Source organism: Rhinoderma darwinii, chromosome 12 (assembly GCF_050947455.1).
Source record: "Rhinoderma darwinii isolate aRhiDar2 chromosome 12, aRhiDar2.hap1, whole genome shotgun sequence".
In the NCBI taxonomy this organism is placed as follows: Eukaryota; Metazoa; Chordata; class Amphibia; order Anura; family Rhinodermatidae; genus Rhinoderma; species Rhinoderma darwinii.
Genome location: NC_134698.1, coordinates 55,113,154 through 55,132,963, shown reverse-complemented (window position 1 = coordinate 55,132,963; position 19,810 = coordinate 55,113,154). Strand labels below are relative to the sequence as shown.

The 19,810-nt window shown below is 40.6% G+C and overlaps 1 protein-coding gene across 1 annotated transcript; it reads left to right on the top strand.

The window, feature by feature from the left end:
• Positions 1-6,365: 6,365 nt before the first annotated feature.
• NKX2-8 (NK2 homeobox 8) lies at positions 6,366-7,721 on the top strand. Its single transcript, XM_075843844.1, has 2 exons — positions 6,366-6,814; positions 7,015-7,721. Exons 1-2 carry the CDS (start codon positions 6,661-6,663, stop codon positions 7,500-7,502), a joined length of 642 nt encoding a protein of 213 aa, XP_075699959.1. The 5' UTR covers positions 6,366-6,660; the 3' UTR covers positions 7,503-7,721.
• The last annotated feature ends 12,089 nt before the right edge of the window (positions 7,722-19,810 follow it).

Genomic DNA, 19,810 nt, shown 5'->3' with positions numbered 1-19,810 from the left:
CAACTTAAAGGGGTAATCCGACCACTGAAATTTTTGGTGTATCTGTAGGGACCCCACCTATCATAAAAAAAGTCATGTGTTTGACTGTTTTTAGAACTTCCATAGACTTCAATGGTAAGAGTAGCATACACTGCCCTTCTTCTCCTTCCTATCATGGCCATTTTTAATGATACTAAGGGGGTCAAGGAGGCCTCCATTCTCCCTATAAATGGGAATACTAGAAGTTGGACCCCCACCAATTTAACATTTATGACGTATTCAATAAATACGTCATAAATGTCAGTGGTCAGAATACCCCTTTAAGAGTAGGGTGTGGCCACTCGGCTTAGATGTGCTTGTGCAAATAATTGTGATTGCAGATATCATTATGTTTCGCAGGAAATGCTGCTAATGGGTTCCTATTAGTATCTGAATTACACACATATATTACTTATAATCTTTGTGATTCATTTATTAGTTTTCAATTTGTCCACAAACATTTTGGTTTGTGATTTGAGGCTTAATTTCCCAGGGACAAAAAAGACATTGGCACCCCTGGTAGTCCCATATTCTGGACATGAGTTTCTGGCTGCTTTTCCTATTTTCCCTACTAGAATTTCTGCCATCTCTGCAGCAAAAGGGACAGATTTTGGTGCTGCTGTTGTAACGTCTGTGGTCGCTGACCACGAACTCCTTCCATCCAGTCGACGCCCTTCTCTCCAGAGATGTCTGCACATACGGCCGTCCTGTTCCGCAGTGACCACAAGGGTGCGCTCGCGAGCTCAGTCCAGACTTGAGAAGCCAAAGCGCACGCATGTGGGTAATTGAGCTGATTGCTCCCTGGGCTAAAAGAAGGTCCCAGCCCCTTGCTTCCATGCCTGAGCGTTGTTTGTCGTATCCTAGTTTGTCTTTCAAATGGCCTCCTAGTGGTTTCCAGTTCCCGTGTTCCTGTTCATGTGTCCTGTATCCCGTGCTATCCTGTTCCAGTGCCGTGTTGTGCTGTAGCCGTACTGTGCTGTACCTACGCCTGTCCTGCTGCTCCACACCTGACGTCTACCTGCTGCCTAGTCCGAGCCGAGCCTGCCTTGCTACTGCCGAGCTGCCACAGGTACCTTATACAAACTGTGAACTGTGACGTGCACCCTGTTGGCCAGCTGCCATACCGCCAAGGCGGTACGGCCCAGTGGGTCCACGAACCCAATGTGACAGTTGTCTTCTAAGGAACTTCTTCCAGATTCCACTATTCCCCATGGTTCCATAGAGCGACAATCTTGTGTGTTCCATATGAAGCTCTTGTTTAGGAACCTATAGCATTTGGAAGCTATATGTGGAAATTTTAAACGTCTAAAACTAAGGATGGAGTGTCACTGGTATGGGTCATTTTCCATTCCTATAAGTAAAGAATTTTAGGCAAAAAACACTCCCCATATGTATAATATATATATCATGATGGCACATGTCAAGTCCCTCTGCTCTCATCTGCTGCGTAGTGTGGGTGGATTAGGGAGATTAGGTTTCGGTATTTTCTTATTCATATCTTTTGTATAATTTTTTTTTTTCTTATGTATTAAATGGAGTTGTCCAAGATTAGAAAATCATGGTTGCTTTCTTCCAAAAACAGCACCACACCTGTCAACAGGGAGTGTGTGGTATTGAAATTCAGCCCCATTCACTTCAAAGCAGCTGAGCTGCAATACCAGACACAACCCTTAGGGCGGATGTACACGAGCGTGTGCGTTTTGCGCACGCAAAAAATGCGGCGTTTTGCGTGCACAAAAGGCACTTAACAGCTCCGTGTGTCAGCCCCGTATGATGCGCGGCTGCATGATTTTCGCGCAGCCGCCATCATTATGACACTCCGTTTAGATGTTTGTAAACAGAAAAGCACGTGGTGCTTTTCTGTTTACATTCATAGTTTCACAGCTGTTGCAGGAATCACGCTCCTCCCACGGAAGTGCTTCCGTGTGGTGCGCGTGATTTTCACGCACCGATTGACTTCAATGGGTGCGTGATGCGCGAAAAATGCACAAATATCGGACATGTCGTGAGTTTTTTACGCAATGGACTCACGCTACGCAAAAATCACGGACTGTCTGCACGGCCCCATAGACTAACATAGGTCCGTACGACACGCGTGAAAATCGTGCGCGTTGCACGGACATATATCACGTTCGTGTAAATAAGCCCTTAGACAGGTTTGGTGCTGTTTTTGGAAGAAAGCAGCTATGTTGTTTTAATTCTGGACATCCCTAAAATTATATTGATGTTAAATATATATATATATATATATATATAAAAGAAACATATACGGTATATTCAGCAGGCATATTATCTGTGGTATGGCTGAAACATGTTTAGATGCAATGTTTTATTTTGTAACACAAAATAGCATTTTTGTTTTACATTGTCTTACTTTCTTATATTTTATTTAAGAATCTTGGAAAAAGATGCTCCTTGCATCGAGTCGCTGCAACGCGTTTCAACCTCGTACTGAGGTCTTCGTCAGGCATGCCTGACGAAGACCTCAGTACGAGGTTGAAACGAGTTGCAGCGACTTTTATTGTTTCTGGTATGTGCAATAAATTGTTTTAAATCCATCTGACGATCCTATGGACTTACTGAACGAGCCGCACAAGAGCGCCCGATACAAGGAGAATCTTTTTCCCAGATTCTTAATTCTAAATGACCACGGAAAAGAAAACTCCACCCTTGGAGCCTTAAACCGTGGGTCTGCTCTGGAGGCCTGCTCAGTGGTTTTGAAACTTGGGTGAACTCACCCGACAAGTAACAAAGTTAAGTTGTGCTGATGATCCTGCACAACTAAATCAGGTGAGTCTACCAACACTCACTTACACAACATCTACCATCTCTAAGTACGTTATCACCTTAGAGGAGCGCCGTTTTTTTCTTTCCACATATCGAGTTTATATTTTATTTCGTTAATTGCCCCCTTGTCTGCCAGTCCCTAGCATTTTAATTGATAATACATATTCCCCTTTCCCATTCCCTACACATTTGTACAGTTAATAATGCAGGGCCGACTGACCACCCTACCATGTATCCACCCTCTCCTGTGACTACTTGTCCCTCACCTCTTGGTGCTAACCACCCAGTGCTTGTTGCTTACTTCAGCCAGCTGTCCTTACCTGTGTGACGGGTGTTGTTCTCTCATCAATAAGCACCATTAGGCCCAGCACCTCCAACATCCGAGCAGTTGTACATAAAAAATGTAAAGGTACAGCACTTAAAAAAATTATTTCATTGTGCCCCTCCCACCTAAAATCCTCAGTGGCACTTTAGGCTCCGGCCTACCCTGCCTATAAATCATCATGGGCCCTGGGTGATTTTGATATTAAAATAAATAAATGGGATTTTATAATAATTATATGTTCATTATTTTTAATTAAATGACAAAAAACACCAATGTTCATAACATAAATTATTATATTTGTTACTTAAATTTCCTTCCACCAATTATGAAAGGTATGCCAACATTGTATAATACCAAAGCTTTTTATATTGATTTCAATATAATTTTTTTTTGAAGCAAAACAAAAGGAAACTATTTGATTATGATTTTCTTAATAAAGTTCTATTCATTGCAATGTAGCATGTGTCCGCTGCTGTAAATTACTGTATCCGCGAAACGTTGCCCTTTAGGATGATATAGCTGGTTTACCTGCAAAAATCCTTTGTAAAACTAAAGCTAACACATTGGGGAGGATTTATTAGTTTTATGGTGTAAATACACTGAAAAATATCACTTTTGGGCAACATGCCATATTAATGAAGTCTCTGCGCCACTTTTACCGACAAACACGAATGTGTCAGAAAAACTGGTCGAGAGCATCAGGGTCGCGCAAAGCACGACTCCTTTATCAGCATGTTTTGCTACTATTCGACTACGTTCACACAGAACAGATACGCTGCGTAAAAGCGCACAGCGTATCCGCCCTGTGCGCCGCAGGGAATTCCAGATGAAAAACTGCACCAAATTGTGGTGCAGTTTTTCTGCCGGAATGTTTGTTGTGGAAAAACTGCACATTAAAAAAAAATTAGATACTTACCATGGCGACGTGTCCATCTGACTTCCTTACGTTCTGCAGCCCTGTGATGATGTTTCATCCCATGTGAACGCAGCCTGTGAAGCGTGATCCCAGGAGGCCAGTCTGGATAAAGAAACACAGAATTCTGGGTAAATATACGATTTATTTTTTTCTGAGCTGCGTTCTTCGCTGCTATTCCGCCGCAAAAAAACGCAGCATCTCCTATGTGTTGTGGGTTTTATCTAAATCCAGCAAGAAAAAGGCAGTGTTTATACAAATATAATTGACGAGCTGCAGCCTAAAAAAAAACGCACCGCGGGTACATTTTTGGTTTTTTTTTTTCCGCTCAGTATTTACGCAGCATGTGGATGAGATTTGTTCAAATCTCATCCACTTTGCTGCTACTGTATTATGCTGCGGATTTTCCGCAATAAAATACGTTGTGGAAAATCTGCAGTATTTATGTACGCTACGTGTGAACTGACCCTTCTAGCAAGGGTTGACTTGGAGTTGTTTTAACCCCTTCAGAAGCAAGCAAATTTTGGTCTTCAGGACTCCAAGATTTTTTTTCTATTTCTATCTTTCCACATTCTGATGGTCATATCTATTTTTTATTTTTGCTGTTACACAGCTGTATGTTTTTTTGTGGGACAAGTTGAACTTTGTTAGAGCTCCCCTTTGGGGCACAAACATTTTAGAATTTACTATTTGTGAATTTATAATATTTGGAAAATGTAAACGAACAACTGTTTTGCCTTGGTTTTTATTTTTATAAATAGTGTTACAAATTGACTGTACAGGTCAAATTTATTGTACCGTTATAAGGATACCAAATACGTCTACGTTACTAGGTGTTTTTCTCTTTTTTAAATTTTTTTACTATTATTTCTTTATTTTTTATTGTTTTTTTTTTACTTTGTAATATGCTAGCATATACATAATTGCACATATATCACACCGTGTATGTTAAATACACAAGCAGTTACTAGGGCATTCATAAGTATGCCCTAGCAACGGGCTCTACTAAAAGAAAGCCTTAGGGTCCCTCAATTGATCCCGGGCTCCCTGCCCATAATTTGTATGGGCAGAGATCGCATCACAGGAAATCCCCGTGACGTTCACAAATTGACATCCCACCTTTGATCTATCTCTTCTATGCCAGCATAAATCAGTTGTTAAACGGCAGAGATCAGAGGCAGCCACGCTCCCGCTCCTGATCGTGTGGGCAAAAGTCTATTTTCCCAAGCAATGTGGGCAGCATAATATTATGGCACTTTGCAGGAACTTTCTTCTGCCTGCGTCATACTATTACAGCACCATGCAGCAAGCGGTTAATCTTACAGCAGATTCATTCTAATATCATAAATTCTGCCGAATGATAACCTCAGCTTTGCTACCTCTATAAATGTTCTGTTCTATTTATCCAGTATTTACATTATATTATATTTTATATATATATATATATATATATATATATATATATATATATATATATATATATATACATCTTGTATATAGCTTTCAGTACTAACTATATATAGGTATTTTCCATTAAACTTAAATTTCTTGGTATAATAATGTTTATTTCGAAACTTTTAAAGAAACTCGATTGGCTAAAATATATAAGAATATATGGCATCATTACAAACTTGGTATAAAGAATAATTTTATGTAGCAGCATCCTCAATTTACATAGAAACTGGGGTGAAAAGATGTCCTTTGTATAAAGCCTATGGTAAAAGAGAGAGAAAAGAAGAGAGAAAAGAATGAAACCAGTAGTCAGAGGAACAAAATAAGTTACAGACGGGCTCTTATCAGGATAATCTGGCCATTTTTATTCCCCCTCAGACAGCTTTTCTTATTCAGAGTGAAAGTAAATATGTCCCTTATCGTCAGAAGCATGGCTCTTTTCAACAAGTCCTGGGGAGATAGTGTAAAGGCTGAATTGCTTGTACTATCTCACACAGGGCAGGTGGATGCAAATGAAATCTGGATAGAAAACATCCTGAATAATGCAAAACGAAAAAGATTTCTATCAGCCAACCATCACCCGTCATGAATGGACGGCAAATTCTCCATAAAAGCGAATCAATCATTTTAGTTATTTAATTTGTGGTTGTAATTCACTTTGATGCATCCCTTAGTTACACTGAAGCAGGAAGGGGGTGAGGAGAAGGGGGGGAGGGGTCATTTTAGGAGGGGAATGTTGGTCACTGCATGCCACCCAGGATGTTATTCACAAGTAACAATTCCCATTATCTGTTCCCACTTCGGGCTAATCAGACAGAATATGTAAAGATGAATCTTGTTTCCTGTTGTCATTGGGAGGTAAGGGTTATCTCTAGGGAGGAGTGAGGATAAGTGGAGGTGAGAGGAGGGGGCTTCTATTCCCATTAGGGTCTTAAGCACTTGACTCATTTTGGTACTTAGCGTCCTGTAGACTGGGATGGTCTGAAAGCGGTTAGTTTATGTTTGTGTGTCCATGGGGTGGGATGTTTATATAAACAGCATCTCTCTGTAAGTGACACTAATATTTTGCCTGGACTGGAGAGAAGAAGAAGCAAGGTGTGGAACCAGGGCTAGGCCACCATACCCTACATATCTCTCATACTTCTGGATTACTCCCTCTATTGAGATGTCCTCGTCCGGTAGACTCAGCTTCACAGTCAGGAGAATTTTGGATTTACCGGAATATGATGGCAATGTTATCCCAGCCGATCCATCCTTAAGTTTTAACAGGAACTCCCCTTACCCAGATTGGATGGACAATGAGAGGAACCATTACTTATGTAAGTTGGAGCTGGTTTTGAATTCAATGTGCTGAGAATATAGTTGGCGGGAGAATAGAATCTAACAATGGTGTAACTTTCTAGTATTGGAATAATGTCGGGAGTAATGTTATTTGGGGAATATGATTTTGAGTGCTACTTTTTCCTCATTTTATATTGTTTTTTCTTCCCTTACATTGTTGTTTGTTATTATTTTGCAGCTTCCGATGAAAGTGGCTCAGAGACAACTTTAGCAGACACCATACAGAGGTCTGAAAATACATCTCACATCCATGAATCAGAGGAGAAGAAGAAGAAGAAGAGGAGAGTTCTCTTCTCCAAGGCTCAGACCCTAGAATTGGAGAGGAGATTTCGCCAACAAAGATATCTCTCAGCTCCAGAAAGGGATCAACTAGCACATATTCTACAGCTCACTCCAACCCAGGTGAAGATATGGTTCCAGAACCACAGATATAAGATGAAGAGGGCTAAACCCGAGGTGAGCAGCTCTCCACCTCTACTAAAACACGTTGTGGTCCCAGTACTGGTTAGAGATGGGAAGCCATGCCATACTTGCTCTCCAGTCAGTCCTACGGACAAGATGCCCCTTTTTCCAACATTGCCACCTACAGGAGCGTTTAGCTTTGTCCACAGCTACCACCATAGTCAACATCTACCTCACCCATCCAGTCTTTCCTGGAGATGGTGACCAGTGACAATTCAAAATGATCTCATAAACTTATAGAAAAAAATTGGTGGAATGCCACAAGACTCAAAAATACTCATGGGCAGAAACCTGAGCCAAAAAATCTGGTTCAAAAAATTGCAGCAAGAAACTTAATAGTTTGATCAGGGAATGAACTCTGAAACAAACGTTGTTGCCTATCAGTATTGATAGTAGTGTATTTTACAAGTCTATCTGTAAATAATGTGAGATTTCTATTTGTGTACATAGAAATGATATAATGTGTTCATTTTCATTTTAATAGAAAATTAAATTTGTTTTATTTCCTATGATCGTGTAAACATGTCTTCTATCAATAAGTGGAGGAAACTTCACAAATATCCAAGATCTCTCAGTAGATTCTGTTTCCGGTATGAATAACATTGAGGAAGCTTCCATGTGTTTCTTTTACTACAGCTATTTATTGCTTTATGTTTTGAGATTGAGGTAGATTTGGCCGTTCTATAATTATACAAGTTCTGAGTGTCAAACTTCATAGATTAAAAGCCACACTTATCCATTGTAGTAGCACCAGCAAACCCTCTTTTTCCACCAGCAGGAAGCATCTGACGTGCTGTCACCTATGGAAGAACACAAGATGCAAATTCGCAAAAATACTTGTTAATTACGTGTTTTAACCCCTTGTTTACAGAAAACATAAAGTAGACTCTGGTTAAATAAATAAGCTGACCGTCCCTTATTGTAGTGTTTATTCTTGTTTTGAATAAGCACTTTTTCTGAATGCTCACTTATATGATGTCCCTCAGACCGTCCTCAATTTCTGTCCTTTGAGAATGTTTTCTTTATGTTAAATCATCCCCATTCCAAAATTTTGCATCCAAATAGTTTTGCTTTATTCTGCTGAGAACAAATTTCTGACAAAACAGACTTTACATTTTTCATTGATGTTCTTGATGATTTTTGTCTTTTAAAGCTATCACCATAAATCCGACCTATTACTATATGAACAGTTTTTATCATTAAAAGTTTATTTGTGTAATATTAACAATATAGTAATAAGTAAAGTATTTTGATTTATGAATATTTATCATAAAAATCAGCAGTCATATTGAAAGTAATTCTAAGTCTTTACCCCCTCTGAAACAAATATATATAAAAAGAAAATATAATTTTCATGAAATTTGCTATAATTGGCTGTTCTAATCTACAACTAGCTTAGTATATTGACTAGATCCTGAAGATTGTGTTTATTTTATGTGTGGCCCATAAGTACCTGGTCTTTAATATTCTATAATAATAACAATAATTCTAAAAGTAATAATAATAATAATGAAAAAAGTAATAATGATGATGATGATTATGATGATGATAATAATAATATTAATGATGATAAAAGTAATAATAATAATAACAATAATTATAAAAGTAATAATAATAATAATTATAAAAGTAATAATAATAATTATAAAAGTAATAATAATAATGAAAAAAGTAATAATAATGATGATGATAATAATAATGATGATAAAAGTAATAATAATAATAGTAAATCCATGTTCTGTTTGGGATTGGAAAGCAAAACCTGTAAAATGATGCAAAGCTCATTTTGATATTAGAATTTGTTTACTTATTGTGAGTTATTTATATAGGACTGACATATTCTACAGCTCTGTACTCACTCATATCGCAAGTGCTGTATATCTGACAATTTTGGGCATGGCTTACGACCTGCCTCTCTTTTATTTAAGAATAACTTTATCTGCAGATGTAGCAGAACTTATTGCAATCTGACAACATGATATCTGCAATGTGGATAAATCTAATGTTATCTTATGTCATAAACTTATCACTAAACACCTAAAGTAAAGCTCCATCTTTATATTATATTGAGGAATTGTGTTATCAGCCAGTCCTTAAAGGGAATCTGTTGCCAGCAAAACATGTTTTTTTTTTTTAATTAAACATTTAGTGTGTAGGTGATTAAACATTGTTCAAATTTTTTTTATTTTTTTCACGAGTCAGGAAATATTATAAATTAGATTCTAATTTATAATATTTCCCAGTGCTGGTCACTAGATGGATCTATTCCCAAAATTGCAGCATTGCATGTGGTAAAGCAACCACATTGCTTTTTGCTGCAAAATTGGGAAAAAAGCACTCGCTCTAGTGAGCTCTGAGAATCCCCCCCTCCTTTATCCTGGCTAGTGCCGGGATAAACGAGGGGATTGAACGGTCTAACCTCCTACACTGTGTGTCGCCATTTTTTGAGCTAACACACAGTGTAGTAGGTTTACATACAGTAGTAAACACACACAAACACGAACATACATAGAAATCTCTTACCTGCTCCTGCCGCCGCGGCTCCCTCCGGCCCGTCCGCTCCGTCTGCTGCCGCTGGTCCAAGTGCACAAGTCCAGAAGCCGCGACCGGAAGTAGTAATCTTACTGTCCGGCCGCGACTTCCGGTCCACAGGAAAATGGCGCCGAACGGCGCGCATTTCAAATTGGACTGTGTGGGAGTGGCGCATGCACAGTTCCCACACAGACGGCGTACACAGAAGTGGATGGGACGGGACCCGTTCGCAGTCCCTATGGGACTGTGGCTGCCGTATTCCATGTCTGTATGTGTCGTTAATCGACACATACAGAAATGGAAAAAAAATGGCAGCCCCCATAGGGAAGAAAAAGTGTAAAAATAAGAAAAAGTAACACACAAACACACAAATTAATCCAAACGTTTTTAATAAAGCACTAACATCTTTAAAATATTAAAAAAAAAATTGTGATGACACTGTTCCTTTAAAGAGGCTCTGTCACCACATTATAAGTGCCCTGTCTCCTACATAAGGAGATCGGCGCTATAATGTAGGTGACAGCAGTGCTTTTTATTTTAAAAAACGATCTGTTTTCACCACTTTATTAGCGATTTTAGATTTATGGTAATGAGTTGCTTAATGCCCAAGTGGGCGTGTTTTTACTTTAGACCAAGTGGGCGTTGTACAGAGGAGTGTATGACGCTGACCAATCAGCGTCATGCACTCCTCTCCATTCATTTAGTCAGAGCATAGGGATCCTTTTAGATCGCTATGGGCTGTCTTATACTAACACATTAACAATACTGAAGTGTTTAGACAGTGAATAGACATTCCACAGGATGTCTATTCACAATCCCTGCATTTCGTTACTGTTTCTGTGGTAGTTACAGCCGGGGAAGCATGATCTCGTTGTAACCTGTCATTTACCGCGTAATCTCGCGAGATTACGCTTGCTCTGCTGTAAGTACCACAGACAGAGTAACGAAGTGCAGAGATTGTGAATAGACATCCCGTGGAATGTCTATTCACTGTCTAAACACTTCAGTATTGTTAATGTGTTAGTATAAGACAGCCCATAGCGATCTAAAAGGATCCCTATGCTCTGACTAAATGAATGGAGAGGAGTGCATGACGCTGATTGGTCAGCGTCATACACTCCTCTGTACAACGCCCATTTGGTCTAAAGTAAAAACACGCCCACTTGGGAATGAAGCAACTCATTAGCATAAATCTAAAATCGCTAATAAAGTGGTGAAAATAGATCGTTTTTTAAATAAAAAGCACTGCTGTCACCTACATTATAGCGCCCATCTCCTTATGTAGGAGATAGGGCACTTATAATGTGGGGACAGAGCCTCTTTAATATATACTAGCATACTTGTAAAGGGAGCAATTCGTATAATAGATACATATATTGAAAACTACTAATAATGCAATTCCCTAATGGTTCCCTTTGGTTCTAAGTTAAATGCTTCATTTTAATGACATATTCAGTTCTGCTACATCTGTATACGGTGTGTGATCCACTGTTTAACAAAATCTACAGGAATTAAAATACAGGAACTTACTGTATGTTTGTCTTCTGTTCTGTTCCTGAAATATATCCAGTAAAATATATGCAGTTATAACTCAATGGACAAAATGGTGCAGCAACCAGAACCTGAATGTACACTCACGACTAAATCTATAAATGACCTACATGTCCGTCGATTCCAGGAAAACCGGATCATTTAATAAATCAGGGATTCACTTTTGTATAGAAACTTTAAAAACATCTGTATGACATTTACCATAAATTAATAATTCTTGACCATGAATATAAATTGTTTGATAATTTGCAAACTGGGCCCTTTCATTGGATTTCAAAGAGTTTGTCTCATTGGTGGTGGCATAGTGCTCGGATATGCCTCCAATATCCGATCAGTGGGGTCTGACAACTTTGACCCCACAATCCCTAGAGTGAAATGGGAGAAGTGGTTGGAAAGCGCAGAGCTCGAATCGTCTGTTTCCGGGCAACTGCATGGATGGCCATTGACTATGATGGACCAGTTATGATGAAAGAGGGGGTAAGGCCTCAAAGCACCATCATAAACAATAATAACAATAATAAACTGTAATATTAATGGTTATTCTGGGTAACAACTTCTGTCTGAAGCCATCTTTTCCTTGCTCTCCAAAGTGGTTACCATCCCTTCCTTCCTGTAGTGGTTATTTGAGTTTCCCATCCGACACTACATGGCAATTGGAATTATGAATTGAGGTGATTTCCTCTTAGGGACGGTTTACATCTACTTTGGAGCCTCCGGTGAAAAATGGCAGAAGAAATAGCGCAGCATGCTATGTGATATTTCTTACAGGAAATTGGAAACCCTCACGGAAAACTGACGGAACCCAGTAAGGTCAATGGGTTCCGTCGGGCGCTGTTATTGTCCATGATGCAATGGCTCCGGCACTTCCATTGTTTTTGTTCTTATGTTCCTGTAATGGAACAGAATAACGGAAAGACATAGCGCAGATGTGAACATAGCCTTATTTGTCCTATTGTTTGCCAATAGATCCACCAAAAGCAAAAATTAATAAGTTCCTGTTGATGAAGGTAGGATGGAGAAAGAGAGGAATACTTTATTTTCATTTTATATTCAATTTGAGGGGACATAAGTAATCATTGTAAATAGCTTACAAATTTGGCCATGTATAGTCAAATCTTTCTGCATGATCGGGTTAAGAGTTCTGAACATCGGCCGCGCCTAATATTACACAAAAATAACTTGATGAAAGAAATGTTTGAGATGTAAAAGGGGAGAACAAAGATCCCCAATGCAGGAGTCCAAGGAGAAGTGTACACTGATCCCCCCACTGAACCCCCCTGCAGGTTAGTAATAGGAGTGTCAGGAGCCAATGGAAAACTGATAGAATAGAATTCAGAACCTCCTTTTTGACACTATTGCCACCTGGGAGAAGTTTAGGCATGTGAACCTGCCGACTGACTTCTATGTATAGTGTATATATATATGTATAGTGTATGTATATATATATATATATATATATATATATATATTTATAATCTGCAGATACAGATTATCTAGCCCAGGAAAATTTAGTTTGAGGTAATAACACCCTCTTAATGTTAAAATGTAGAAAATATTTAGCGAAAGTTTACAAACTCCTATATGACCCTACTTTACTGTGCCATGCTCCATCAGATGCCATATTAGGGAGATAGTCTCCCCTAGAAGCATTGCTTTCATGGAAGAATTAACCCCTAATATAGTTCTGTATGGAGCACTATATGGCAGCACATAAAATTTCTTCAGCTCCGTAGAAGGGAGGCACAGTGATTCCGCATGCCTCTGTACAGGCTCCATGCACACGAATCTGCCATGTGCATAAAGCCTTAAAGGGGTTATCCAGGTCGGGGGCTATTTTTCATACTGATGACCTATCCACGGGATTGGTCATCAGTATATTACCCCGCACCGATCAGCTGTCCCGGCTGCCTCCAGGTGCCGAAAGCTATGCAGGGTCGGTGCCAGTAGCAGAAGGCTCCGACCACTGTATAGCAGCTGTGCTGGGTTACTGCAGCTCTGCTCCAATGCATTGAATAGTAGCATAGCTTCTGTACTGCCGGACGGCCGCTATACAGTGGTCGGAGCCATCTCCTTCCGATACTGACCACTACATAGATTGTGGTGCCTGGAGGCAGTCAGAACAGCTGATCAGTGTCGGATACGTCATCACTGTGGATAGGTCATCAGTATAAAAAACAGCCCCCAACCTGGACAACCCCTTTAAGGAGCTTGCTATGGTTTTAACTTAACCTTTCCTATTGCATATTTAACACAGCATACGCACATTAGCCATTTATGCTGATAAATGAAATGGATCACTTTTAATTAGCATTAATATTTTTTAATTTCAAGGTTAAGGGAATATGTGCACGTCAATCCTACCAAGTTTTCATTGTTTTTATTTTCATTATTATGATCCCTCGGACATGCACATGTCAATGATAAGCCTCTACTGTGCTAGAAAAGAGAAGTATGGTTACATCTTGTCTTCATGGTGAAGTGATAAGCAATATAGCCCCACAAATGCAGTCTCCACGCTGTAAAACAAATAATGTATTGTTGCATGTAGCATTTGTTTGTTTATATCCCAGTATGAGGGAATTTATTGTGCTTGTATAACTGTCTCCCAGGGCCATAAAAAGACATGTCAGTCGTGTAATACAGGGCATGTACGTGGGAGGTGAAGCAGTGTATCTTAGGAGGATGCTTAGTCAAGTGTGAATAGGACAAATTGTTAATGTAAAGGCTGAAATGCAGGAGGCGTGCATTTAAATGAGAAGGTCACAAAAGGGGGGCAGGCGACGAGATAGGGTTAAAGAGGTGGCACCCTCCCTTGTTTTCTAACTGTACTACAGGGCTGTAACCCTGTCGCTGTCACCTGGGACGAGAAATTCAGCTGTTGACCACCTTGTATCCCATATGGAAGAAACCATCTTTGGAAGGTCCTCCCAGGGAAGTCTTTCCTTAAATCTCCCATTGTCCTCCAACTTGAAAAGGTTTTTGTTGAGCATTAAAAAGACCAGGACAAAACAAATCCACCCTATTTCAATTGGAGGCTGTTAAATCTGTCCCCAGTGACAATTTTATGGGTTTTAGGTGGGACAATAGTATCTATTTAAAACATGGTGGCCTTCAGTGTGACAATGGGACGGAATTAGATAGATTAAGAAAACCAATTAACCCCTTGCTTCATAGTGGCTGTCCACACTTAGATAAGACACGGGCACATACATGAGCATACACAAGTTCTCACACAACCGGACGTTTCTGGATGCATCTTCCCACTCTTAAACACAAGTCCTCTTCTAGACAATGCAGCACCGTCTTCATGGACACGCAACGTAAACATCTGTAAACACAGTTGAGTATTACACTACACTAAAAGGATTTGCTGTTAGTAAACAGCGGAGCAAATAACAAATTTTATGTCCCTGAAGTTCTAAAAACGTGTTCAATAGTAAATATGGATACAAACAATGCCAAGATTCACTCCAATGTTGCAGATCGTCCCTATAGGTGGCCAAAGATTTTCTAAAAAATCGAATCCTGAATGCCGATCATTAATAAAAATCATTACATCTTTGGCATCAGAATTTGATCAAACTTGTATTCAAAATTTAAATTGACCGTTTGCTGTTCAACATAGATAAGTGATAAATGATAGATCAATGTGGGCCCCACCGATCACTAGTATTCGGATCCCGAGTCTCCCATTTTTTTGGAGTGCTCTATGCACTATGGTTTTTACTAGAAAAAATGTCTCCTGATTGGCCAGTTCATTGTGGTATGCGGATGGAGAGATCGTCCATACCCCTCGCAGCCGATCTTTATCTAATGTGAATGGGCAGCTTAGGGACACAAAACTTCAGGACACAATGCATTTACTGGAACTGCTTGTTCAATCGCTTTATTTGAGGACATGTTCCTTGTCTACTCCAGCTATACATTACTGGGACTTCCTGTGGTGTTTGTTTGCTCAGAAAGGAAAAGTGACAATGTGACAATGAATGATTTGAGGGGACTGCATTAAAGATGCACCAAGTGAAGGTTTAGGGTTGGAAATGGTAATTTTTAGCGAACAGATTTATTCAATTTGGGATAGAATATTTATGTTATGACTTCTATGGGAATGAGGAAACATCTACCGTATATGGGGTCTGATATGTGGTGTAAAGGTTTGAAGACTAATACCGTATCCAAGTAAATCTTGTTGCACCATTACTTGACCCTGTTCTCAAGGGGTTTTTGGGCTTTTCTGTTTTTCTTTTTTTGTATTTAACTGTGATAAGAATAAAAACGTATGTCCATCACTCTAAATAAGCATTAAACTCCATTGGAAATGTCCAAAAAATCAATAAAAAAAGATGCCTGGGTGTTTTTTCACTTTTAAAAAAGCTGGAATCCATTTATTGCTACATTGTTTTGATAAATGCATAAAGCCAAAAATGTTTTTTTGTGTAGGACTAAATAACGACGTACAATGTCTTCTGCCATGTCTAACATGTCAACCTATTCCCAGTATTTGTGCTACTTTATCACCTCAGCTGCTGCAGAACTGCATTTTGAAGGGGAGAGATTTTCTGTAAATCATCGCAGCAACGAACTATTTTAGGGCCATAGTGATCAGTCCCAGCCATACAATGTCAGCCATACAGTCTGCCCATATACAGTGCAAGCCCCAGTGTGCTCCCTGTACAGTACCAGTCACACGGTGCCCCTTATAGTGTCAGAGATAGTGTTCCTCCAAAAACCAGGCATAATGCCCCCAAGTGCCAGTCATTGACTTCTTCCCCAATATAGACAATACTTACCGCCTGCGTGTCCCTCTGGTGCTGTCCTTCTCTCCTTTCTGGTAACATGTGGCCACTCACGTGTGACTCGCTCTTTCTGTAAAGGATCTGCCAGGCACAGCTTCGGGGTTAACTTCCTTAGGTAATCAGTCTTCACCTGAGTCTATCTCTCTGAGACTGACTCCAGCTTCCACCACTCAGGCTGGCAGGCTTAGGAGTGGGAGAGCCTATCGCAGCCTGGCCAGACTCAGCTAGCTTCCGCCCTCTGTCTATTTATACCTGCCTTTCCTGTTCCTCCTTGCTTGTGATTCTTTCCGTGTGGTTTCCTGGCCCAGCTACAGCTCCTAACAATTTGATCCTGCTCCATTCTGACCCTGGCTTTCTGACTACTCTTCTGCTCTGCGTTTGGTACCTCGTGCTCTCCTGGTTTGACTTGGCTCGTTCACCACTCTGTTGCTCACGGTGTTGCCGTGGGCAACTGCCCCTTTCCCTTTGCTTTATATTCCCTTGCATGTTTGTCTCGTGCACTTACTGAGCGTAGGGACCGCCGCCCAGTTGTACCCCGTCGCCTAGGGCGGGTCGTTGCAAGTAGGCAGGGACAGAGTGGCGGGTAGATTAGGGCTCACTTGTCCGTTTCCCTACCCCTATCATTACACTTTCAATGCAAACTTTCAGTAAGAGCAATCTGTAACAGATCAATTCTGCTGATTTCCTATGTGAACACAGCTTAAGCTTCGTTCACATCTGCGTCAGGACTCTGTTCATGGATTCCGCCAGAGCTTTCCATCAGGGGAACCCATGAACCGAACCCTGACTGAAACAAACAGAAACCATAGGTTTGCACTACCATTGATTTCAATGGTGATGGATCTGGTGCAAATGGTTTCCGTTTGTCATCGTTGTGTAAGGGTTCTGTTGTTTTGACGGAATCAATACCATAGTCGACTGCGCTATTCATTCCGTCAAAACTATGGAGCCCTTGCACAACAGTGATAAACGGAAACCATTTGCACCAGATCCGTCACCATTGAAATCAATGGTAATGCAAACCTATGGTTTCCGTTTGTTTCAGTTTGGATTCCGTTCATGGGTCCCCCTGACGAAAAGCTCAGAAAGAACCGACGCAGATGCGAATGAAGCCTTAGATATAACAAAGTCCTGCCAATGTTTTATGCACCATTACATTTCATTTCTTTTTTTTTTTTTTTTTTTAAACTCGTTTTATTGAAAGAATTGTACAATACAAACGTCCATAGTACATGACAGGAAATAAACACATTTATGTATTCATACACATTTAACACAGATGCATAGTAGCTATGATGGTTTTTAACATGTCATAACCCAATAGATCACATAGTTAGCCCTCGGAAACAACACAATAACATCCCAACGGGCACAATACTTTCCCAGGCCAGTTTGATTTATTCCATACAAAATATAGAGATCTGATAAGTAACCAGACATGCAACACTCGTCCTCCTCAATGTTGCAGCAACTGGTCCCTCAGGTCTGTAAATCTATGCGGAGTATACAGGGTACATGATGAATCACACCAAATCTGCCATATTTTATAAAATTTACCAACACACCCTCTTTTCTTATATAATACTCGCTCATATGGTATAATGGAATTGATCAGCGATTTCCATTTCGTCACCCTAGGAGGTCTCTGATCCATCCACCGAAGTGCGATGGTCTTCCTTGCCATAAACAACACTTCGTGCAATAAAATACGCATGTGAAATGGCCACTGATCTTCAGGCAGCACCCCAAATAGACAAATCTTAGGTGAAAAGGGGATCGGCTGCTTCACCACTTCCTCAACCACTTTCAACACCTCCCCCCAAAAGGCAGCTACCACTGGACAATCCCAAATCATATGCCAGAAATCAGATCTGGGAAAACGGCACCTGTGACATTCAGTGCTAGGATATCTGCCCATTCTATGCAGTCTCACCGGCGTGAGGTAACTCTGATGAACTATAGCTAATTGGATCATTTTGTTATTTGCCGCCGGTGACACAGACACAGGAGATGAAAGTACATCCTCCCATTCCTCCTCTGTCAGATCTGATATCAGGCTCTCCCATTTATCTTTTACCGGTAATTTGACATTGGCCAGTTTAGCATGTATAAGGGCCGTGTAGACCGCAGAGATCAGCCCCCGGGGGCCCTGCGATTTAAAAACTCCAATCAAAGGGAATCGTGAGAATTCGTGATCTGACCTAGGGTATTGACTTGCGAGAGCATGTCGCAGCTGCAGATATCTATAAAAACATTGTAAACATACCTATTGTCTCAGTCATGCATGACCGAGAAACCGAAGTTTGATTCCCCTGGCACGGAAGACCCAAGTGCCATTCTCTGCTCTAAGTGACGGTTCTAACAGCCAATCAGAAGATTGCTAGAGCCATCTCTCAGAGCGGAGGGTCGGTGATGGCATTGTGCAGTAAGCAGAAGCCAAGAGCACTGCCACATCATCTTCCAACTCATTGGCACTTACCACGCCAGGGGAATTACACGTCAATTTCTCAGTCCTTCAATGTGCATGACTGAAACAAAAGATATCGTTAAACTGCCCTATATTATGCTGAAAGCAGTTTTGAGGCCTCAAAACTGCTGATAAATTCCCTTTAAGCCGTTATTTTTGAGGCCCTGTTCACACAGAGTTTTTTGCCGCGGTGTTTGCCACAGAAACTGTGTTGTAAATCGCAGCAAAAAATTTCCGAAATCGACACGGAAAAAAAACGCTCGCTTGAAAAAGAAGCAACAAGCCCTTTCTTCAGGCATTTCCATCTTTGACCTCCAATTGACATCAATGGGTGGCAGAGAAAGCGTTTTTCGCAGCATTTTTTGCCCGCGGCACTCAATAGCCGCAGCTGAATAATGCCGCAAAAAACATGGCAACAGTGTGCAGGCAGTTCAAATTCGCCCCAACATTCCATACGGAATGGCCTGCAAACAACTCTGTGTGAACAGGGCCTTAGGCTACATTCACACGAACGCATCAGATTCACGCGCGTGAAAAACACGTGTAAATCCGGTATGTGTATGCTGCATTATGCATCAGTATGCGCGAGTGCCATGTGTTTTTCACGCACTCGCAAAGCACTTCTTTTTTTTTTAAATGGAATTGATGCGCAAATCACACACCACACATGGATGTGCATCCGTGTGCGGTGTGTGGTTTTCACGCACCCATTAACTTCAATGGGCGCGTAGGTGCGTGAAAATGTACCAATATAGGACATGCAGCGAGTTTCCCACAGCGGACTCTCGCTGCGTGAAAACACACACATGTGTGAACAACTCCATTGAAATCAATGGGTCCGTGTGCTGTGAGTGATTTCCACGCGCAGCACACGGACGTTATTGACGCTCGTGGGAATGGGCCCTTAGGGTTGTGTGGCAGTCAGTGGCACTGGTAATAGCATGCCAACAGAGGGAAGAATGGATTCTACTAAATATCCACACATCCTGGAAGCCAATGCCCCAAAGTTAGTGAAGAAACTGAAGCAGGACAGAAGATGGATATTACAGACAATGAGCCAAAACATATTACAAGATCAACCTATGAACGAAAGAATAAGGATTTGAATTGACCTTCTATTTCCAAACTTGAATATTGTTGATACTGTTACATAGTTACATAGTTAT